At 64.0% G+C, this 21,221-nt stretch overlaps 3 protein-coding genes across 5 annotated transcripts; 2 read left to right on the top strand and 1 right to left on the bottom strand.

The window, feature by feature from the left end:
* The first annotated feature begins 38 nt into the window (after window positions 1-38).
* PGAM1 (phosphoglycerate mutase 1) lies at window positions 39-5,494 on the top strand. Its single transcript, XM_039546726.1, has 4 exons — window positions 39-278; window positions 2,769-3,043; window positions 4,145-4,325; window positions 4,572-5,494. The coding sequence occupies exons 1-4, from the start codon at window positions 140-142 to the stop codon at window positions 4,739-4,741; spliced, it is 765 nt and encodes a 254-aa protein (XP_039402660.1). The 5' UTR covers window positions 39-139; the 3' UTR covers window positions 4,742-5,494.
* Window positions 5,409-12,644, bottom strand: EXOSC1 (exosome component 1). Of its 2 annotated transcripts, XM_039546727.1 has the most exons (8): window positions 12,499-12,626; window positions 11,909-12,024; window positions 10,237-10,311; window positions 9,421-9,509; window positions 8,360-8,393; window positions 7,464-7,514; window positions 7,304-7,388; window positions 5,409-6,864 (listed from the first exon to the last, which is right to left on the bottom strand). In XM_039546727.1, the coding sequence occupies exons 1-8, from the start codon at window positions 12,527-12,529 to the stop codon at window positions 6,758-6,760; spliced, it is 588 nt and encodes a 195-aa protein (XP_039402661.1). In that variant the 5' UTR covers window positions 12,530-12,626; the 3' UTR covers window positions 5,409-6,757. The 2 variants fall into 2 exon arrangements, with proteins under 2 accessions (XP_039402661.1, XP_039402663.1); XM_039546729.1 differs by lacking the exon at window positions 11,909-12,024 and having other exon boundaries at window positions 12,499-12,644.
* A 52-nt stretch (window positions 12,645-12,696) lies between these two features.
* Window positions 12,697-20,793, top strand: ZDHHC16 (zinc finger DHHC-type palmitoyltransferase 16). Of its 2 annotated transcripts, XM_039546724.1 has the most exons (11): window positions 12,697-12,841; window positions 15,176-15,428; window positions 15,869-16,063; window positions 16,718-16,806; window positions 17,072-17,100; window positions 17,750-17,883; window positions 18,116-18,163; window positions 18,724-18,809; window positions 19,069-19,192; window positions 19,277-19,347; window positions 20,400-20,793. In XM_039546724.1, the coding sequence occupies exons 2-11, from the start codon at window positions 15,192-15,194 to the stop codon at window positions 20,512-20,514; spliced, it is 1,128 nt and encodes a 375-aa protein (XP_039402658.1). In that variant the 5' UTR covers window positions 12,697-12,841; window positions 15,176-15,191; the 3' UTR covers window positions 20,515-20,793. The 2 variants fall into 2 exon arrangements, with proteins under 2 accessions (XP_039402658.1, XP_039402659.1); XM_039546725.1 differs by lacking the exon at window positions 18,116-18,163.
* The last annotated feature ends 428 nt before the right edge of the window (window positions 20,794-21,221 follow it).

The raw sequence follows: 21,221 nt of genomic DNA, 5'->3' as shown, positions 1-21,221 counted from the left end.
GCTCGGGGGACGAGCTCTCTGGCGGGCGGCCAGAGCAGGGGGAGGAACCTGTCTGACTCTGGCGCGCGCGCATGCGCAGTGCGCGTGGGCGGGGCCGCGCGGCTTTGGTGCAGTCCGGCTCGCGCGCTGCAGTCCCGCCATGGCCGCCTACCGGCTCGTGCTGCTGCGGCACGGCGAGAGCGCCTGGAACCTGGAGAACCGCTTCAGCGGCTGGTACGACGCCGACCTCAGCCCGGCCGGCAGCCAGGAGGCGCAGCGCGGCGGGGAGGCGCTGAGAGGTACCGGGGGGCCGGGGTCGGATCGGGCGGGGCCGGGGGGAGCGGGAGCGGGGCCGGGGGCGGAGAAGGGGGACGGGAGCGGTACTGGGCCGGGGGTCCCGAGGGGAGCGGTACTGGGGCAGCGAGGCCGGGGCTCCGTGTGGGGCGGGCGGGCGGGCGGGCAGCAGTCGAGGCCCGGCCGAAGCCTGTGGGACAGTGAGAAGAGTGGAGCCCCCCCGCCCCCGGCCCGTGCCCAGGGTGCCCCGGGGAGCTCCCCAGGCACGTTCCTGGCTTGGCGAGGGCCCCCCCGCCTGGGGGCGCTGGGCCTGGCTCCGCCCGTGGAGCTGTGCAGGGATGCGCTGCGGGCTCGGGCAGGAGGGGGCTGCGCTTTGGGCCCCCAGGCTGTAAAGAATCTCGCCCATAAAGGAGCTGATCAGCCCGGAGTCCAGGCCCCGTTCCCAGCCCTGCCATTGAGACATGCTGTGACCTTGGGCAGTCTGCAAAATGGAGCAGTACTTGCCCATCCCCACGGAGGGCCCACGCGTGCCCGTTGGCAGAGTGATCCCTGGACGCTGGGAGAGCCCAGCTTCATTGGGATAGAGCGTTGGGAGCCCCTTGAAATATGGTGCGGAAGGGCTGTGCGTTATCCCCCTGCACATTGCTTCCCAGCAGTGTGGTGACCGGTCCCCCTCTCCCATCCCTCATGTGGGGCTGCTCTGCCAGGCTGCCTTTGCCAGGACTCCTCTGTGTCTCTCCCTGGCGCTGAGTCATTCAGAAGTGGTGCTCCTGACAGGCACGTCAGCCGTGACTGGACACAGCCCTCTTCTCTCCGGGGAGCAGGGAGACAGAGTGTGCGCTGGCTGTGGGTTACAAGTGCTGGCGTGTTCCCTCCCCACAGCCCTGTGAGGGAAGCAGAGTCATTGACAGGAAATTGCAGGACCTATTTCATCCTCTTGCTTGCTAGACTCAAAACGAGACAATAGGCAGCAGAGTGCCTGATTCATTCCTCCTGCAGATGCAACCGGGTGCAGCAGAATGCGATAGGCGCTGGCCTAGCGTGCCCTGGGGTGGGACAGAGCTTGGTTTATCTAATCACATTGCCAGAGTGGGTGAAGCAAAAACGTCCCAGAATAAAAAAACGTCTGAGCAAATCTGTGCTGAAGCTGCTCTGGCAAGTCACAGCCCGTGCTGGTTCTTGCGCAGGTTGGCCAATCTCTCCTGGGCACCGGGGGGACGGGAGAACATGTGCAGTGTGATCCTGGGTGAGATGAGTCGGGTGCCAGCAAGCTGCACTGCCCTTCCACTGCACCTTGGAACCCAGTCAGCAGCCTTGTGTAACCCTATTGCCCCTTCTCAGAGCCTTGGTCGTGTTCGGCGTGGGGCGTGTTGTGGGGCAGGCGCACTCTAGGGGAGAAGGCCTGGCTTTCGGAGGAACTGCATTACCTACCAGGAGGAGGGGATTTCTGAGGCAGTGGTGGGGGTGGAGCCCCCAGGTTCCTGTCTGACTCTGGCTGCAGCAGGCAGTGTTCCCTAGAACTGAGTCACCTCCCGCTGTGTGTGGAGCTGTCCTTTGTACTCATGCCCCACTGCTGGCTGACAGCTCACATGCCTCTGCAGGGGAGGCTTGGCCTAGCGCAACTGCCAGCACTGCATCGTGCTCCCACCATTCTGGCCCCTGTGGGGGTACGGCTTGGGCCTGGGGGTCCTTAGCCACCCACTCAGTGCTGCGTAGGGCCAGAGCTTCTAGATGCTTCTGTGTTATTGTGATGGATTCAGGCCAGTGATAGAGCTTCTCTGGTGGGGGAGGGGGCTCTCAGAGCCCCTCTCTCCTCCAAGCCTGCCCTGTGAACCTGCGTTCTCCCCGCATGCTCCCCAGGGCTCTGGAGAGGAAGCAGTGGCTGCCTGGGTCTCCACCGCACTGAGGTTACATAAGCATCCTGCCTTTCCACTTCAGCGAGTTGAGCTGCCTTGTGATTGGTAGGCAGAGCTCGGCCAGGCTGTGGAGGGGGGGCCAGCTTGTGGAGGGGGCACGTTCGCCCTGCAGTGAAGCGTCGGGGACTCAGTAGCTTAAAGCCCTTCTGAGGCAAAATATTCCCTTTCCGTGGTACCCTGTGACTCGCGGGCTGGTCCATCGGGTTACGCCAGCTGCCCAGCCTGAGGACAAATCAATGCAGGCCCCTGAGACCCCCAGATGATGGGAGCTAATGTGACCTCCCAGACCTGATGCCGTGGGTGGATCCGATTCACTGCCAGTGGGTGAAGCCCATACCTCATTGCCTCTGGTTGAATTCTGAGTGCACTGGAGGCCTGCTGGGGCTGGGCATCCCGGAAAGGCTAGGGCCAGGGAGTTCTGGGAACCAGTGCATTCTCTGGTGGTGGGGAGACAGCCTGATGTCAGAGCCTGGCTTGTTGGACTAAAAGAGGGAAGTACTCCTGGCATCTGCCCCCTGCCCTCGTTTGCCTCTTGTGGGTGCTGTGCGCTGATGGCCTCGGGCTTCTGATCCCTTCCAGATGCTGGCTACGAGTTCGACATCTGTTTCACCTCTGTCCAGAAGCGGGCAATCCGCACTCTCTGGATAGTGCTGGATGCCATTGACCAGATGTGGCTGCCTGTGGTGAGGACCTGGCGCCTCAATGAAAGGCACTACGGTGGCCTGACAGGCCTCAACAAGGCTGAGACAGCTGCTAAGCATGGGGAGGCCCAGGTGAAGATCTGGAGGCGTTCCTATGATATCCCACCACCTCCCATGGAACCGGACCACCCTTTCTACAGCACCATCAGCAAGGTAAGGTGGGGCCCTCGCAGCTCTGCCTTCTCCCCTCTCCCCACAACAGCCGAATGTGGGGCCTGTTGGCTGTTCTGTGGGCTCCTGTGTGAATGGGGGGTAGGGGGTGCTACTGCATAGTCCTGACTGGAGCGGGATGACATTTTGGGGGTGAATACTTTATTTGCCAAAAAATGCAGCTTTGGGTCGACCAAAACTGTGCAGAGATTTGGCAAATCGGGTTGGCCAAAAGAACCATATGCGGGTTGAAACGTAGATAGTTCGGCTTCCCAGAGGGGAAACAACATGGGGATGAAATGCGTCGTTCGACCCAAAACAATTTTCAAGTTTATCGTTTTGGCCAAAAAAACCCAACAACCCAATAATTGTTTTAGGACCACCCAAAACGAAGTCTTTTCCCAGGTGTCTTTGTTCAGTGGTCAAACCAGACAGTCCTTGGCCCAGCGCCAGTCCTCTTCCCATGGCTCCTGGTCTCCCAGCCTAGGGCTGGGGTGGAGGGGCACTTGGCACGGCCCTGGGCACCCCCCATTGTGGTCTCTAGCACGCAGCTCCACCCTGACTCCATGTCACCAGTGGCTGTAATGATCCCACTGCTGCCTGGTGTCAATCTCTGCTCGCTGTCCCGTGCCATGAGAAGATACTGACTCCACTAGGCACTGCACAGGCAGGGGCTGGGAGCCCTGTTATGCTGTTAATCATTACAGGCCCGTGTAGCTCCCTGGGGTGTTTGCTCTGCAGTGAAACCCTGCTCCTAGATAGGGGCCCCCAGAGCCCAGCTGACAGGTGAATGAATGTCCACTAGCCATGGGAAATGCACAGCAATCCAGGTGAGGCCTGGGAACTAGAAAAGGCTTCCTGGGTCTGGGTCACTCTGTAACGGACTTGGTTGCCCTGCAGAGCTGGGTTGTGTGTCGTGTCTTCCCCCACCCCCCAATCCTGTGGGGATGCAGACCAGGACAGCAGAGTGGTGGGTGGGGCTCCCTGCAGGAACTCCCAGTGACCACATCGGGGGCAGCTCGCCATGAACCCAAAGCCCTTCGCTAGCTAGGCATTGCTGCCTGTGTCCACGGTGACTGAGGGCTGTCGGTGGTGGTTCCCCAGGACCGTCGTTACGCCGACCTGACCGAGGACCAGCTGCCAACCTGCGAGAGCCTGAAGGACACCATTGCCCGGGCCCTGCCTTTCTGGAACGAAGAGATCGTGCCCCAGATCAAGGAGGGCAAGCGCGTTCTCGTTGCCGCCCATGGCAACAGCCTGCGAGGGATTGTTAAGCACCTGGAAGGTACGGCAGCCTCATGCCCTCAGCTGCCTGCGAATCGGTGGGGCTATGGGCTGGCTTGGCCCCAGGCTCAGCAAGGTGCCGGCACCTGGCAGCATGTGTGTCTAACTGAACTCCGTCCCCTGCCCACCCCTTTCCCCACCCAGCGACCCTCTGCTCCCTGCTGCTCTCGCAGCCCCTGGGGCGGGCAGCGCCCTGCTGAAGGAGCAAGTGTGGGGCTCGGTGGGTGACTGTGTCTTGTGTTTGCAGGCATGTCCGAAGAGGCCATCATGGAGCTCAACCTGCCCACTGGCATCCCCATCGTCTACGAGCTGGACAAGAACCTGAAGCCCATCAAGCCCATGCAGTTCCTAGGGGACGAGGAGACTGTCCGCAAGGCCATGGAGGCTGTGGCAGCTCAGGGCAAAGCCAAGAAGTGAAGGCAGGTAGTGGAGGCTTGTGAGCAGTAGATGAGCCCCCTTCCCACCCCTCCCCTGCCCAGAGTACAGAGCCAGCTCCCTGGGACCTGCACCCCTCCGCAGACAACCCTGCAACCCACTGGCCAGCTAGACTGCAGACAGCTGGGAGCCTCTCCTCAGTAGCCAGGCGGTAACAGCCTCCGCAAGGCTCCAGCGAGCCCTGGGCTAGACAGTGCCTGTGTAAGGTATTGGCCAACCCAAGCATTCCCTGGGCCTTCCCAGCTGTGCTTGGGGAGCTCTTGTCGTCCTCACGAGTTTTACATTCCAGGCCTGTGAGCGAGGGGCCAATGCTGCTGTGAGTCGGGGACCAGTCTTGCGCTCTCATGCCCCTGGGGGGTTTGTCCCGGTTTACTGCCGGAAAAGGGCCATGGTTGGGGTGCTGCCTCTGTAGGGTGTTCTCGGGGTGGGGGAGCGCACTGGCCAGCGACTGTACCTAGCTCTCTAATGTAATGCCTTCAACCACGGACTGGGGAGGGGGCGTATGGAGGAGTGTGGTGTGGAGCTAGCGTCGGCCCTGCCCTTGAACTTCTACTGCCACGGCTGCCCCCTTGCCTGCTGTGTAGTGCTAGTGAAACACAGCTCCTGTATGTTAGCCCACGCGCGTGTGTACCTGGCACTGGCCTCGCTGTGCGCCTGGGTTTGCACTGGGTCTAGTGTAACTGTCCAACAATAGCGGTTGTCTCGTTAAGTACAATAAAGGAGTGATGTGCAATAGCTGCTGTGTCTGTCAGTCCCTCGGCAGGGCCAGCACAGGGGCAGTGATGGAACTGGGGGAGCCTGTGACACCAGGTACACACACACCCACCCATTAGGCCCTTTGCCTACCCCAGCTGGGCCTTGAGTCCTTACAGTCCTGTTCCTCCTCCTCCAGCCATGGCAAAGTCTGGTCTCCCTTTCCCTTGGCCAAGAGCCCCCCAGCTGCTCCTGGAACACCTGCTGGAAAGGAGCAGGCCCTGCTCCACTGATTACAAACCATGGGAGGGCTGCCCTGATCCCCCCAGCCCCTGCCAGTGCGGCAGTGTTCTCACAGCCGCTCTAGCTACTGCAGCCTGCCCTGCATTGCTGCCATGGTGGAGCTGGCTCCCACAATGTCTAGACTTTCCCTGGGGTGGAACCGTGGCTGTGATGGGTGCCCAGGCCTTGTGCCACTTAGCTCCTCAAGGGAACACCCTGAACAGAACCCACTCTGGTAGGCTCTCCCATCTGCTGCTGCCTTCTCTCTTCCCCCCACCCAACTCAATTACACAGGGTTAGCAGGGGCCGGGTAGCTTAGTAGAAATTTAAGGGGTCATGAAAACTGCCTTTAGAAGCTGTGTGAGGACTGCAGCATTAGAGGGGGCAATCCTCCCTTGGCTCAGCCCTGGCTGTTTGCCCACACCCGAGGCCAGTTCTTGAGTCTGGCCTCTCAGTCCTGGACAGTGCACACCGTCCTGCAGAAGTGCCCTGGCGAAAGCCAAGGCTGGGCAGTAGGGGCAGCCTCCGAGGGTGGTTCCATTTAAGCCTGGGCACCAAGTGGCACAGGGGCCCATACCTGAACAGAGCAGGTGTCTGTGCAGGGAGCAGCAGGAGCTAACAGGGCCTGGATTCCAGCTCCCAGAAGGGGATGCCAGCTTGTGGGCACAGCCAGCCAAGCAGTATCCTCACCAGCATGACAGGAGCCCAGAGCCCTTCAGGAATATGTTTATTGTTCAGGGCACAGCACTTTAAAAACCAAACTGGGGAGCAGGGCCCTGGCAGGGGCTACCCCTTGCAGAAGGGCATAGGGGACCCTACTCCCCCCACACTAGCCTTAACACAATCCAAAATCCAGTGGATGTTCCAGGAGGTACTGGCTGCACGCACAGGCCCCCTGCCCTGGGGCAGGTCATGGCCTGGCTCACTGGCCTGCAGGGGTTGCTCTGGTTAAGGGATGACAATGGAGGCGCAGGCTGGCGGCCTGCAGGGCCCTGCAGCAGGGACGGGGCACAGGCTGGCCAGCTAGGTCTGCAGGAATTCTGGCTGCACGCGGGCCACCTTGCGGAGCTCCTTGGAGTGTGTCCTGGGGCACTGCATCTCACACCAGCTGATCGGCACCATCTGTGCCCCTAGAGCCAAGAACAGGAGGTCACTGTCCAGCTTCCCCAGCGGAGAGGGGCTCGGCCTACGGAACGTTCCAAGCACCCACAGGACTGCAGCTCCCTCTGGGGAGAGTCCTGCCAGCGCCTCCTCCCAAGGGACCACAGTGCTGTGAGCAGCATGGCCCAGGCTCCCTCCCCACTGGCTGGAGGAGAACAGAGGGGCCTGCTGCGGCAAAGGCAGGGTTAGCAACAGAACCCAGGAATCCTGGCTTCCAGTCCCTCGCTAACCACTAGAGAGCAAAGCCAGCTCCCAGGCTGGGAGCCGTTAACGCCCCGGACAGGGTCCTGATGCTCATTCTTCCCCCACTGCCCAGCAGCTACAATCCTCTCCCCACAGGCAGCAGGGAGTTGGAGGCGAGGCTGCGGGCCAGCTCTCCCTGCCAGGCCCGGGGAGCCAGTGACTTACCTGCTTCGCTGTGAGCCACCACCACGCCCAGCTCGTTCTCCGCTGTGCTCAGCAGGTAGTTGGACTGTATGTCCCCCAGGGAGATCTAGGCACCAGCAGCTTAAGGGAAAAGCCCAGCTGGCCGTGCCCCACCCCACCCCACCCCTGCAGGGAAGGATACCACTTTGGCCAGGACTATGTCCCCAGGACGGAAACTCTTGTAAACTTCCACCTGCCAGAGAGAAGACAAGGCCCAGGTTAGTGGGGGAGGGGGACAGGAGAGCAGCCTTGGCCTGGACCAAGGCCAGTCTCCTTTGCAGAGAGGAGCCACAGAGCCATGTCCAGCAAGTCCCATTACCTTTGGAGCAGCTTGGTACAGACCCCCCCAAGGGACAGCAGCGAGCCCCAAACACTGCACACTGCTCAGCCTGTCCTGGAGGGGGGCTCCCTTCAGAGCCTGGGGGGAAGACACTGGGCTCAGCAAACCCCCCTCCCAGAGGGGGATGAATGGGGCAAGCCATGCCAGGGGGATGGGGTTACAGCTGCACACACGGAGTGGGGGGGATTTATGGCTGCAGACACAGGGAGGTGAGTGGGGCAAGCCATGCTGGGGGCATGTTAGGGCTGCATGGGCAGGGAGGTGAGTGGGGCAAGCCATGGGTGGGTTTAGGGCTGCACACAGGGAAGTAAGTGGGGTGACCCATGCTGGGGAGGAGGGGGTTATGGCTGCAGACGTGGGGAGGTGAGTGGGGTGACCCATGCTGGGGAGGAGGGGGTTATGGCTGCAGACGTGGGGAGGTGAGTGGGGTGACCCATGCTGGGGGGGAGGGGGTTATGGCTGCAGACATGGGGAGGTGAGTGGGGTGACCCATGCTGGGGAGGAGGGGGTTATGGCTGCAGACATGGGGAGGTGAGTGGGGTGACCCATGCTGGGGAGGAGGGGGTTATGGCTGCAGACATGGGGAGGTGAGTGGGGTGACCCATGCTGGGAGGAGGGGGTTAGGGCTGCACGTGTGGGGAGGAGGGATGTCAACTGTCACACTGGGCAGTAACACATGCAGGCAGCTCCAGACTGACCTTGTCTTTCTCTGTGGCTCGAATGTCTTCTCTCCTGTGAGAAGAGACAGAAGGATCCTAGTAGCGGGGCAGGCAGACCAGCCCATTCCCATGGGGCAGCAGGGCCCAGGGCTACTCCCACTTTCTTTTGAGACCCACCAGTAACTGCCCCAACAGGGCTTAGCCACCCCCCTGCCTGCCCCTTGTTCCGGGATAGGCCGTTCCCCAGGACACTGCCTGGCGCTGGGTGGAAGGCATTAGCCTGCAGGGGCCAGTCATTGGATAAGGCAGCACTGGGATTACAGAACTGGCCCCATTCTCCTTACGTTCACCGGGGGGTAGGGGGAGGCAGAGCGGTATTAAGGTGTCACAGAGTCCCCGGGCGATGCTTTCAAACTGCTCCCCACAAAGGCAGGCAGGACTCTGGGGAGCCTCCTCTCCCTCAGAGCAGCCTGTCTCCAGGGCAAGAAGCTCCCACGGCTTCACCTCCTGGGTCTCTCCTTGGAGCATTCAGCATCCTCTGCCCCTCCGTGCGCTTCCCACAGCGAGTCTGCCCAGGCGGGGTCCGGGGGAAGCCAGAGGGTCCTGCACCCCCACTGCGCAGTCAGACGTGACTCTCAGCCAGCCAGTAACACAGAGGTTTATTCGATGACAGGAACAGGGTCTAACACAGAGCTTGTAGGTGCAGAGAACGAGACCCCTCAGCCAGGTCCATTCTGGGGGGCAGTGAGCCAGACCCCCATGTCTGCCCTCACTCCTCGTCCCCAGCCAGCCCCAAACTGACACCCCCTCCAGCCCCTCCTCTCTGGGCAGTCTCTCTTTCCTGGGCCAGGAGGTCACCTGACCTCTTGCCCCACACTTTTAGCATCCCCTTGCAGGGGGGAAGGGCCCCAGCCATTTGTTGCCAGGAGACACAGTGTCGGCCATTTATGCACACTGGAGACTTAAGAACTGCACAGGGGAAACTGAGGCACCCACCCAGTATTCAGAGGAAACATTAAGAACAGCCTCACTTGGTCACATAAGGCAGCGGCAGGAACCCAGCCCTCCCCCAGGGAAGGGCAGACGAGGCCAGGCCCTACCGTATGGTGCCTCGGAAAGCGGATTTCAGCGGTGTGGAGCCGATGTACAGGATGCGCACCTTGGCGAAGCGGGAGTTAATGCTGCACACCTGTGAGGAGAGAGTCCGGCATGAACCCTGGGCTGAGCGCGGCCCCCAGAGGTGCCCATGTACTGGGCAGGGAGCCCAGCAGGGACTGGGCTCCTCCTGGCTCTCCTCTAGGGGACCTAACGCCACTCCTGCTTCTCCTTCCTGCTCCCAGGGGAGTCGCTGCACGCCAGGCAGACCCCGCCCCCCCCCCTCCCTCCAGCCTGACACAGGAGCCAAGCACGCCAGGATTTAGTGCCTGCCCCACAGCCCTGGGGGGAAAGGCCCTCACCTCTTCCCCAGAGCAGGGCCAGCCTGGCTGAAAGCAGGAATTCAGCCTCCATGGCCCACACCCTCAGTGGCCTCTGGGCTGAAAGAAATGTGTGTGGGGGGGAGCGGGGTCCACCATGCTGACACCTGCCCCACCAGGCAAGGAGACGAGACTCAGCAGCTCGTGGCCCCGGGCCCCGAGCAGAGCGTGGCCTGGTTGGTGCTGCCGCTGTAGAGCCAGGATGCGCCCGGCCTGGCCTGCCAGCCCCTCGGGAGAAGCCTGGCACCAGGGCAGAGAGGGCATCGTCCGCAGGCTGTGCGGCAGAGGGGAACGGCTGTAAAACTTGCCAGTCGTTGCTTGGGCATCTCTTGCAGAGGACTCCTGTCCTCCCCCCGCCAAAGCGCTCTCCATGTCACCCCAGACGTGGTGCCCCTGTGATGAGACAGACCCTGCAGGCCTGGCGGGTTCGGCTGCCTTTACCTTGCACGTCACGATGGCCCCTACGTCGGGCAGGAGCTGGGACTCGGCATCTCTCACCACAGACACCACCGGCAGCTGCACAGGTGCAGAGAGAAGAGCCTCCGGTTAGCCCAGTGCCTGGCACGAGTATCTCCCACCTCCTATGGAGCCAGCGACTGGCACACTGGTGCCACGTCCACCAGGCCCAGCTCGGCCAAGGGGCTTAGCCAGTCCAGACTGTCAGCCCCCACATACTTGAGTTATTTCCTTATATTCATGGGCGGCAGGTATAATAGGCCTGGGGAGGCTCGGGGCACAGGGGGTCTTGTGGCTCCAGCCCTGGGGACGGCGTGGGCGGAGCTGGGGGCTAGCCCATGCGTATAGTCACCCTTTGTCATCTGAGCGAGGTTCCACTTTTTGTAGGACTCATTTTTGAGTTTCAGATCATTGACGATCTCCTGGTTACGCCAGGCTGGTCTCTTGCCAGACTTCCTACGCAGTCGGATAGTTCGCTCTTGTGCCCTTAATAAGGTCTCTTTGGAAAAGTGCCAACTGTCTTCTATTGTTTTTCCCCTTAGACTTCCTTCCCATGGGATCTCACCTACCAACTCCCGGAGTTTGCTAACGTCTGCCGCCTTGAAATCCATTGTCTTTATTGTGCTGTAACAAAGAATTTTTGCGCCCGAGGCAAGGGCCGGCTCCAGGTCCCTGAGTCCCTGTCGGAGGGAAGGACTCGCCCCCAAATTGCGGCCCAAGAATGAATGAAGCGGCGGCGGCAATTTGGTGGCAGGTCCTTCCCTCCAACAGGGACTCAGGGACACACGCCGAAGAAGCGGCAGCGGCAGAGCTGCGCCCCTCCCTTTGCGCGCCTGAGGCAAGTGCCTCACTCACCTGGCCCTTGTTACGGCCCTGCCCCTTAGTGTGCTGGTCTCCCTGCCACCATTCCTTAGAATCATGAACTCCACCGGTTCATGGTCACTTTCACCCAGCCTGCCTTCCACTTTCACATTCTCAACCCGTTCCTCCCTATTTGTCAAAATCAGATCTAGAACAGCCTCCCCCCAGGAGCTTTCTCCACCTTCTGAAATAAAAAATTGTCTCCAATACATTCCAAGAACTTCTTGGAGAATCTGTGCCCTGCTGTGTTATTTTCCTAACAGATGTCTGGGGAGTTGACGTCCCCCATCACCACCAAGTCTTGTGCTTTGGATGATTGTGTTAGTTGCTTAAAAAAAAAAGTCTCCTCCACCTCTTCTTCCCGGTCAGGTGGTCTGCAGTAGACCCCTACCAGGACATCACCCTGTTTTTTACCCCTTTTATCCTTACCCAGAGAGTTCCAACAAGTCTGTCTCCCATTTCCACCTCACCCTCAGGCCAAGTGTGGACATTTTTCATACCTAAGGCAACACCTCCTCCGTTTTTTCCCTGCCTGTGGTTCCTGAGCGAGCCGCACCCTTCTTTCCCAATATCCCAGCCCTGCCCATTACCCCCCAGGGCAGCTCTCCCCGCACTCGGCGGGGCGCGGGGGGGTTCACTCCCTGGGGTTCCCTGCGCCAGGGCGGGGAATGGGGCCGAGGGGGGCCGGGCGCACCCCACGCTAACCCGAGCCCAGACACCGGCAGCCTCCGAGTGCAGCCGCGATGGACCCCGCGGGACCGGCCAGCAGCGGGGAATCTCCCCGCCCCCCCCTCACCGCTCCGTCCTCGCTCGTCTTCGCCAGGCAGCCGGCCAGCGCCGCGCACACGTAGCCGTGCCGGGTGTAGGTCCCGCTGCCCGCCGCGCCCTCCTCCAGGCTGCAGAGCCGCTCACCTAGGGACAGCCCGAGTCAGGCCCGCCCGGCCGGGGGGGGGCCGAAGGGGAGGGGGGGGCAGCCGGCTGCGGGGGGAGAAAGGGACCGAGCGGGGGGACCCAGCCGGCAGCGGGGGCAGGAGCGGGGGACCCAGCCGGCCCCGGGGGAAGGGAGGCCTGGGGAGGGGGACCCAGCCAGCTGTGGGGGCAGGGAGCGGGGCTGGGGACCCAGCCAGCTGCAGGGGCGGAAGGGACCCGGCCTGGGAGGGGGACCCAGCCAGCAGCGGGGGCAGGGAGCGGGGGCTGGGGACCCAGCCAGCTGCGGGGGCAGGGAGCAGGGGACCCAGCCGGCAGGGCGGGGGTCAGGGGAGGCCTGGGGGGAGGGGGGACCCAGCCGGCACCGGGGCGGGGATCAGGGAGCGGGGGAGGGGGCGGCCCCCAGGGCGAAGGGGGCACGGAGCGGGCGGGGGAGGAGGGAACCGACCCCCCCCTCACCTGGGACGCAGCACCGCACCGGCGGGGCCATGCCTGCCGCTCTGGGAGTCTCCCTGAGAAAGCCGTTTTCCCATTGGCCCCGGCTAGAAGTGCGGTTGTAACCGACGGTGCCATTGGCCGAATCTCCCACGTGATCTCTACCCACTAGATGGGAAGGACAATGGCCTGCGCGACGCCCTCTGGGAGTTGTAGTCTGGAGGGGAGAGACTACGGCTCCCAGCGTGCACCGCGGTGGAACCCGCACATGCGCAGTGGGGCCAAGGTGCCGGGGAGATGCCTGGCCGGCGCTGACGGCTGGGGCCGGGGCAGATGGAGGCGGAGCGCGGTCCGGTGCGGGCGGCAGGTAAGGGTGGGCCAGGGGTGTCAGAGGGGAGGGGCGGGGTGTCTGGGGGGGTCTCAGGGGCGGGGTGTCAGAGGGGAGGGGCGGGGTGTCTGGGGGTCTCAGGGGCGGGTGTCAGAGGGGAGGGGCGGGGTGTCGGGGGGGTCTCAGAGGGGAGGGGCGGGGTGTCTGGGGCCTCAGGGGCGGGGTGTCTGGGGTGAGGTGTCGGGGAGGGGTGGGGTGTCTGGGGGTCTCAGGGGAGGGGCGGGGTGTCGGGGGAGGGGCGGGGTGTCTGGGGGTCTCAGGGGAGGGGCGGGGTCTCTGAGGGAGTGTCTCTCCTGCCCCCCTGCGCGGTGGTGTCTCCTGTGTGCCCCCTTGGGGGGCGTCTGGCTGCTTGGGGAACTCAGCTCTGCAGCCCCCCCGTGTTTGCCTGTCACCATCCCGGGGGTTGGGCCCCTGACTCTCCCCTCCCGCCCCCCGCAGGGCCGGTGCTGGGAGGGGATCTCCCCCCAGTCAGTGTGTCAGTGTCATGCACACCCCGTTGGGGGTGGCGAGGCCCCGAGCGCCTGGTTCGGTTGAGCACTGCAATGGGCACCCTGGGGTGCTGCGCCCATCAGAGCCACCTGCCAGGCAGGAGCCACGGCGCTTGGGTTCCATGGTGATGGGCGCGTTGGAACCGCCTGGTGTAGACACCCCCCCGACTCTGCACTTTCCCTGGGCCTGCTGCCCTGGTGGTTGGGCACATAGGGGATGGGAGGCCCAGGGCAGAGGCGAGGACCAGCCTGTCTCCGATATGCTGGGCAGATCCCCCTGCCTGTGGGATTCCCCACCTGTTCCACAGTCTTCGTCTATCGGGGGCAAAGACGGGCTCAGAAATAGCCTTAGCCTGTGCCCCGGGAGCTGGAGGAGATGCCGGCTCAGCGGGGACAGGGTGTGCCACATGCCACTCTGGCTGCCCCCGTCTGCTTTTCAGTTCACCCACTTTAATTCACTGCAGTATTTTCCTAAATAAAATGCTCCCGTTTTCAGTGGGACACACTAAAAAGACAGCGTGAGCTCTCCCTGCTGCCTGTGCAGGGCTAAGTCATTAACATGCTGCGGTACCCCTGCACCTGTCAGAGCCTTTCCCAGGTCGAACAGTCACATCCCAAAGCCCTCTGCAGAGCTGAATATCACAGCCCAGAGAATACGGAAGGAGAACCCCCAGCCCCATATCAGAGCACGGGGGCTGAATGGGGGGAGCCCAGAGAAGGGCAACAAGAATGATGGGGGGACTGGAGGAATCGAGGATGAAACGGGTACAGAGTGGACGAAGGGACAAATCTCGGGGGAGGCTAAGTGCTGGCAGAGACAGGAGACAGGTCTGAGAGAGGCTGGGCCGAGGCTCCGCTCAGCATGATTCCTCCCCAGAGATGGGTGCTAGCTAGGCTGGGAGACAGGCCCCAGGGCCCCGCCTCGTGCTGCCCCATCCTGGCAGCCCCAGTGTGCTGCAGCCTGCACTGTGCCTGAGCCCTGGGGGGGTCCCGGGGCAGCCTCTCCTAGTTAATGCTGGATGCCCCAAGGAGGCGAATCTCTGCTCTTGTGCGGGGCTGGCTCAGGTTCCTCCTCATTCCCAGCTGACTCTCCAGGCCGGAGCAGCTGGCTCAGCAGGCGGATGAGCATCCCAGCCTGGCAGGGCCCCATTCACCCCACGCCCAATACCAGCTGCACCCACTGGGCAGCTCGTCCTGGGGCCTCCGCCCAGGGTCTGGGCAATGGGAGATCAATCCAGCCTTGTCTCCCAGGCTCGCCCGAGATGAATTGGACTGAGGGGGTGGATAACTTGTGGGGCTCCCCCAGACGGGGGCTGTGAGCCCTTGGGTGGGAGGGGAATAGCCCCCAATGCTAGGTTCAGGCCCAGGAGGGAGGCTGCCATCTCTGCTGGGGTGGGAGATGGTGGTGTCGGTTTTTAACGCTACCTGTACCCCTCTGGCGGCTCACTGGAGGAGCTGGCAGTGTCGGAGCTCCCACCCTGGAGCCAGCCTCAGCGCCGTCTCTGGTTTCTTCTGCATCTGGAGTGGGAAAGGCGAGATGGGGCCAGTGAACACCTGAGCCGGGATGGGGGCGGGGAGCTGCAGGAGTTACCGGGGAGCGGGCTCTGCTTCCCCCACCCAGGCCAACCGAAGGTCACTGGCCTCCTCCGCCTCCACCCGGGGGCTGGGCTGGGCATGCCAGCAGGCGCTGCCAGCCGGGCAAGGCAGAAACGTTGGTGCCAGTGCTGGGAGGTGGGGACGGCACAGCAGCAGTGACTGCTGGGGAGAACCCCGCCCGGTCTCTGGCGCTCCCTCGAGGGCTCTGAGCCGGGCTCTGCTCCCGCAGGCTGTGCGCGGCAGGGATGAGGAGCCGCCAGCGGGCGTTCTCAGCGGTGATGCGGCTCTGTGTGAAGTGCCTGCGTGTGGGCCGGCGGTGCAGGTTCAGGCTGGCCTGGCGGGCGCAGCAGCTGTGGCGCTACGGGCACCTCTGCCTGCGCTCCCTGCTCTACAACTCCTTCACCAACAGCGACGTGGTGCTGGACTCCCTCTTCGAGCCCATCTACTGGCTGGTGGATCACGTCACTCGCTGGTTCGGTGTGGTGAGTGCCCTGCGGGGCTGGGGGGTGCCAGGTGGGGTGAGTGCCCCTCTGCCCAGGGCTGGGGAGCCAGGAGAGGGAATGGGGTCTCTGGAATGCAGCTGTCTGGGCCAGCCCCAGAGCCTTCTGCCCCCCAAGTTGGAGCTGGCAGGGGGTGCTCACTGGCATGGATGGGTTCCCAGCATGCTCTGCCCGTTCCTGGACCCTGTTTAGCGGTGCTGCTGCCTGAGCTCCGGGCACCATGCCAGAGAGGGAAAACCAACAAAATCTGGATCAGCTGTGTAAAGAGTCATGTGCCCCACACCCTTAGGGGCTTAGGATGGAGTGGGCAGGGGGTGCGCTGGGGCTGGGGGCTCGGAGCAGAGAAGGGGTGTGTGCTGTGGCTGCGGGTTCAGTGCAGGGAAGGGGGGTGGGCTCAGGCCCTCTCCTGCTCCTCCCTGCAGGTGTTTGTGGCGCTGGTGATCGTGCTGACAAGCTCCATCGTGGCCATTGTCTACATCTGCCTGCTGCCCGTCATCCTGCAGAGCTACCCGCCCGGCTGGATCTGCTGGCACCTTGCCTACGGCCACTGGAACCTGCTTATGATCCTCTTCCACTACTACATGGCCATCACCACCCCGCCAGGGCACCCCCCGCAGGTAGGGTGCTGCTGCTGTCCCTCTTCACCCCGGGGGTGCCGTGGGGAGCGGGGCGGGGCGCTGGCTAGGGGGTAGGGAGGCTCCCGGCTGTTCCAGCCCCAGACTCCCCCAGCAGGGGGTGCTGTGGAGAGCGGGGCGGGGCGCTGGCTGTGGGGGGCTCCCGGCTGCTCCAGCCCCAGGCTCCCCCAGCAGGGGGTGCTGTGGAGAACGGGGCGGGGCGCTGGCTGTGGTGGGCTCCCGGCTGTTCCAGCCCCAGACTCCCCCAGCAGGGGGTGCTGTGGAGAGCGGGGTGGGGCGCTGGCTGTGTGTGGGGGGGGTTCCCGGCTGCTCTAGCCCCAGGCTCCCCCAGCAGGGGGTGCTGTGGACAATGTCGGGTTCTCAGTGCATTTCAGGGAGCAGTGGCCACGGCCAGGTCCACTGGCACCACTTCCGTGGACTTCCCAGAGCCATGGGGCTCAGGCAATGCTGGGGGCTGGGCCTGTTTCCAGCATGGCCAAAGGCGGATGGTGAGGAGCCTGCACTGGGCAAGGGGCGATCAGGGTCTTGATGGGGCAGCGAGGGGAGCCCTGAGCGGGCTTGGCAGGGCGCTGGCCAAGGGACCCAGCGGGACGCTGCTCTGAGTGGTGACAACCCTGCCCGGGCTTCCCTCCACAGGCCAAGAGCAACACCGTGGCCGTCTCCATCTGCAGGAAATGCATCTCCCCCAAGCCTGCCCGCACGCACCACTGCAGCATCTGCAACAGGTAGGGGCTCCCCCCGCTTAGCCCCCCCTTTACCACTGCAGCATCTGCAATGGGTAGGGGCTCCCCACACCTAACCCCACCCCCTGCACCACTGGCCACCTGCAGCAGGTGAGCAGCTCTCCTCTCCCCCTCGCTCCACTGGCTTCTTGCCTCAGTCCCGGTGGGCTGTGTTGAGATGGGAGACCCCAGCTGGTACCCGTCTCTGCAGCCCGGCCGCGGGCTTGCTGTGTGTGGCACTCAGTGTGTGCCGCTCTCCTTCTCCCAGGTGCGTGCTGAAGATGGACCATCACTGCCGTATCCTTCCGCACAGGCGAACCCCTGCAGCCCCTGCCCAGCACGGGGAGCAGTAGGATGGACGGGCAGGGCTCTGGGCAGGAAGGGGGCAGGCTTTATGCTGTCCTGGCACTCGGGGGCCAGCTCTTCATGCCTGAGTGGCACAGCAGGCTGGGCAGGGGGTCCGTGATGCTCACTGAGCGCCTGGGGCTGTACGGAAACCTGCCCTTGGAATGGCGGCTCCACTCAGAGGCCTGGGCTGGTGGACAGACAGGCAGCACCTGGCAGGTTGGGCACGGAGAGGCTTCTGGCTGGGCTGCAGCCTCCTGAGCACTCGGTGGGTCTTGGTGCACTTGCCGGGCAGTGACCCCGTCCTGTTGGACTCTGGCCCAGGCTGGGGCACTGGGCACCTCTGCTTTAAAAGTGCAGCCCAGCGAGACTCCAGGTCCCAGCACGCTAGGCTCTGTGAGCGCCAGATGGGGCAGTGCACGCTGGGGCTCCTGGTTTAAGCTGTGGGGCTGCTTTCCTGCCCCCTTCCTGGCAGGAGCTCCCTGGGGGTCCGTGGGCAGGGAAGCGTGGGGCCAGCCAGCAGGAGGCAGGGGGCTTTGCCAGCCTGGCTCGGGGGGTTCTGTACCCGCCGGCCCATTACACATCTTTAACCCGGGCGCAGCGTGGCTGAATAACTGCGTGGGCCACTACAACCATCGCTACTTCTTCTCCTTCTGCCTCCTCATGACCATGGGCTGCGTCTACTGCGGCATCAGCAGCTGGGACATGTTCCGCGAGGCCTATGCTGCCATTGAGGTGACTGGGGGCTCAGCTGAGCCAGCCAAGGGAGTTGGGGGCTGTTGTGCCCGTCACCCTCTCGCTGGGCCGTGGGGAGCTGGGAAGCCAGTGCCCCTGGGCTGGCAGCCTGCTGAATGAGGTCCTGCCTCTGACACGGCAGAGGGGCGGGGCCATGGATGCTGGGGGCGGGGAGGGGGCTGGCGCCCCTGCTGGGAGACGTGTAACTGGCGCCCTGTTTTCCGTCCACTAGAGACTGAAACTGCTTGAGAAGGAGACACTGCAGGTGGCTGCCAACCAGGTGGGATATCCCCGCTCCCCCAGCTGCTGAAGGCAACATGGGGCAGAGTTGTGTCTAGGGGTCCACCACAGCCCCCTGAGCCTACAGCTCCCAGCATGCACTGCTCCACCCTGTGCTGGAGCACTGCATGCTGGGAGCTGGAGTCTCAGCCAGCTGCACAGCCTCTCTGTGGTTGGTGATGGGCCAGGCGACACTGCCCCAGCACCTCGGCATTGTGGGAACAGCTCTTCCCCATGTGCCACCCGGGTTCCTGCTCTGGGGGCGCAGCAGCACCCACCTGTGCCGTTTGCTCTGGCAATGCCTGCAGGCCCTGCTTGGCGGCCATCCCATCGCTCCCAGCTGCTGGGGGGGGTTAGCCTGAACCAGTCACACGCCCAGTGCTTTGTGCTCTCGCTGCTGCTGTCTCCTGCCAGGTGTCTGGCCGGCCATGCACTGTCTGTCCATCCATCTGCTCTGGCTGCCCGGGGGACCATTTACATCGCGGGGGGGGGGGGAGTAGCCCCCGACGGCTATGGAGGCCCAGCATGAGTCTGGTCTAACCTGCCCTCCCTTCCTTGCAGACATACTACCAGACGCCGCCCCCCGCCTTCTCCTTCCGCCAGAGGGCCTTCCACAAGAGCATAGTCTACCTCTGGGTCCTGTGCAGGTAACTGGGCTGGGTGCAGACCTGGCAGCCCCACACAGGGGTGAATGGCAGTGGGGCGAGCATGCCTGTACCCCCTGAATGGGCAGGCAAGCCTGGGCCTTTCCCTGCAGAGACGCACATTGGGAACCCAATGGCTTCCCTTGGCCAAGCCCTGGGGTTCCCTAGGGCAAGGAGGCAGCTGGCTCTGCTGGGGTTCGCAGCATGCTTCAGCTTGGCCCCTCCCCCCCATCCATCAGCACCCCGTCTGCTCTCCCCCCAGCTCGGTAGCCCTGGCCCTGGGGGCCCTCACGCTGTGGCACGCCGCCCTCATCACCCGAGGGGAGACCAGCATCGAGAGACACATCAACAAGAAGGAGAGGCAGAGGCTGCAGAAGAAAGGCAGAGTGAGTGCGGGGCCCGTGCCCTCGGCGGGGCGGGCGGGGGCGGCTGAGCTGCAGGGACTAACGTCGGCCCTCCCTCCGTCACAGGTGTTCCGGAACCCCTACAGCTACGGCGCCTGGGCCAACTGGAAGGTGTTCCTGGGAGTGGACACGCGCAGGTAGATGGCAAGGGGGGGCTCTGCCCAGCAGCTGCCCAGTGGACACGTGCGCATAGACTGCCCGGGGGGGGCGGGGGGGCTGGGGCTCTGCCCGGCAGGTGCCCAGTGGACACGTGCACATAGACTGCTGGGGGGGAGGAGGCCCTGGGGCTCTGCCTGGCAGGTGCCCAGTGGACACGCGCAGGTAGACTCCCCGCTGCAGGGGGAGGGGGTGGCTGGGGCTCTGCCCGGCAGGTGCCCAGTGGACACGTGCACATAGACTCCCGCTGGGAGGGGGTGGCTGGGACTCTGCCCGGCAGGTGCCCAGTGGACACGTGCACATAGACTGCTGGGGGGGAGGAGGCCCTGGGGCTCTGCCTGGCAGGTGCCCAGTGGACACGTGCACATAGACTGCTGGGGGGGAGGAGGCCCTGGGGCTCTGCCTGGCAGGTGCCCAGTGGACACGCGCAGGTAGACGCCCTGGGGGGGAGGAGGCCCTGGGGCTCTGCCCGGCAGGTGCCCAGTGGACACGCGCAGGTAGACTCCCCGCTGCAGGGGGAGGGGTGGCTGGGGCTCTGCCCGGCAGGTGCCCAGTGGACACGTGCAGGTAGACGCCCTGGGGGGTGGCTGGGGCTCTGCCCGGCAGGTGCCCAGGGAGGCAGCACTCGGCGGTGATGGGGTCACTCCTGGGTTCTCCAGCTGACTCAGGGCCGCCTCGGGCAGATCTCTGCAAAGCTCCGTCCACCCCTGCTTTAGACGCAGGGGCCGGTAGCTGGCCCCCAGCCTGCAGGGCGCCTGGCCGCTGTGCTCACCGCTGTTGGAGCCTGGCCCAGTCTCAGCATGTGACATAGGGCCACCCCCACCCCCCAGGCTCTGAGGCCCCCTTGTACTACAGCAATGGGGGCTCCTGGCACCATCTGCTGCAGTGCTGGAGCCCGGAGCCCAGCCCCTGGGAAGCTAATTGGGGGAGGGCAGGGCCAGAGGGGCTGGAGCCAGCCTCCCCCCCCTCCCCCCCCGGGGGACTGGCAGCCAGGGCTTGTCTTCTCACCAAGGGGCTCTATTCCCTCCCCCAGACACTGGCTCACCCGGGTCCTGCTGCCGTCTACACACCTGCCCCATGGAACTGGCCTGAGCTGGGACCGTCCTCCCTGTGTGACAGAGCCGCGCACCCCCCTCCTGGCCCTGTAACGGACGCGGGGGCAGAGGCGCAGGGTGTGGTACCCGCCGCAGCAGAACCTCCGCAGGGGTGTCTAGCCTGAGGGAACGCTCCGCTCACCAAGCCCCAGCGTGGCTGCAGGCAGCCCGTGGCACTGGGGGGCACATGCTGCGCTCTGGACACACAGGGACAGGCAGGCAGCATGTGCAGGGCACCGCCCAGGACAGCAGAGACTCCCCAGCTGGCACTCGGGGCCCCTCCTCCCCCCCCAGGGGATTTTAAATGCCAGAAATAAAAACGTTTTTCACTAATGCAGCTGGAGTGTTAGTTGCTGCCGGGGCCAAGGGCCAGAGGGAAGCTTTGCCCACAAGCCTTACTGAGGCAGAATGCACCTAGGGGCCACCCGTGGGCGAGCAGCGACCCGGCCCCGTGGGCAGGGGGCAGCGCTGCTGAGAGGACGCACCGTACGGACCGACGCAGCGTGGGCCAGCAGTTCGGGCACAGGGACCTGAGTTCTGCGCTGCGGGCTCACCTTGGGCAAAGGAGTGGGCGGGGGGCCCTGCCCCCCAACAGCCAGCGGGGATGAGCAGGTGCTGCTGCTGGACAGAGCCGGCATAGCCATGAGTGGGGAAGGGCCCCTGCCTGCAGGACACAGCAAAGCCCTGGAAGGGGCAGGTAACAGGACCCCGGGGAGCCAGGCTCACGTGGTCCCTGGGCCTTCAGACCCAGACTGGAGAAA

The sequence above is a fragment of the Mauremys reevesii genome, linkage group 7 (genome assembly GCF_016161935.1).
Source record: "Mauremys reevesii isolate NIE-2019 linkage group 7, ASM1616193v1, whole genome shotgun sequence".
In the NCBI taxonomy this organism is placed as follows: Eukaryota; Metazoa; Chordata; order Testudines; family Geoemydidae; genus Mauremys; species Mauremys reevesii.
This window is presented reverse-complemented; position numbering and strand designations above follow the sequence as displayed.

Excerpts from the sequence above, each read along its gene's own strand:
- PGAM1 (XM_039546726.1), top strand. The coding sequence starts at position 140 with ATGGCCGCCTACCGGCTCGTGCTGCTGCGGCACGGCGAGAGCGCCTGG. Across the intron at positions 3,044-4,144 it reads TCTACAGCACCATCAGCAAG|GACCGTCGTTACGCCGACCT; the intron begins GTAAGGTGGGGC and ends GTGGTTCCCCAG. Across the intron at positions 4,326-4,571 it reads GATTGTTAAGCACCTGGAAG|GCATGTCCGAAGAGGCCATC; the intron begins GTACGGCAGCCT and ends TTGTGTTTGCAG.
- EXOSC1 (XM_039546727.1), bottom strand. The coding sequence starts at position 12,529 with ATGGCCCCGCCGGTGCGGTGCTGCGTCCCAG. Across the intron at positions 12,025-12,498 it reads GGTGCGGTGCTGCGTCCCAG|GTGAGCGGCTCTGCAGCCTG; the intron begins GTGAGGGGGGGG and ends GGCTGTCCCTAG. Across the intron at positions 9,510-10,236 it reads GGGCCATCGTGACGTGCAAG|GTGTGCAGCATTAACTCCCG; the intron begins GTAAAGGCAGCC and ends CTCTCCTCACAG.
- ZDHHC16 (XM_039546724.1), top strand. The coding sequence starts at position 15,192 with ATGAGGAGCCGCCAGCGGGCGTTCTCAGCGGTGATGCGGCTCTGTGTG. Across the intron at positions 16,064-16,717 it reads CGCCAGGGCACCCCCCGCAG|GCCAAGAGCAACACCGTGGC; the intron begins GTAGGGTGCTGC and ends TTCCCTCCACAG. Across the intron at positions 18,164-18,723 it reads TGCAGGTGGCTGCCAACCAG|ACATACTACCAGACGCCGCC; the intron begins GTGGGATATCCC and ends CCTTCCTTGCAG.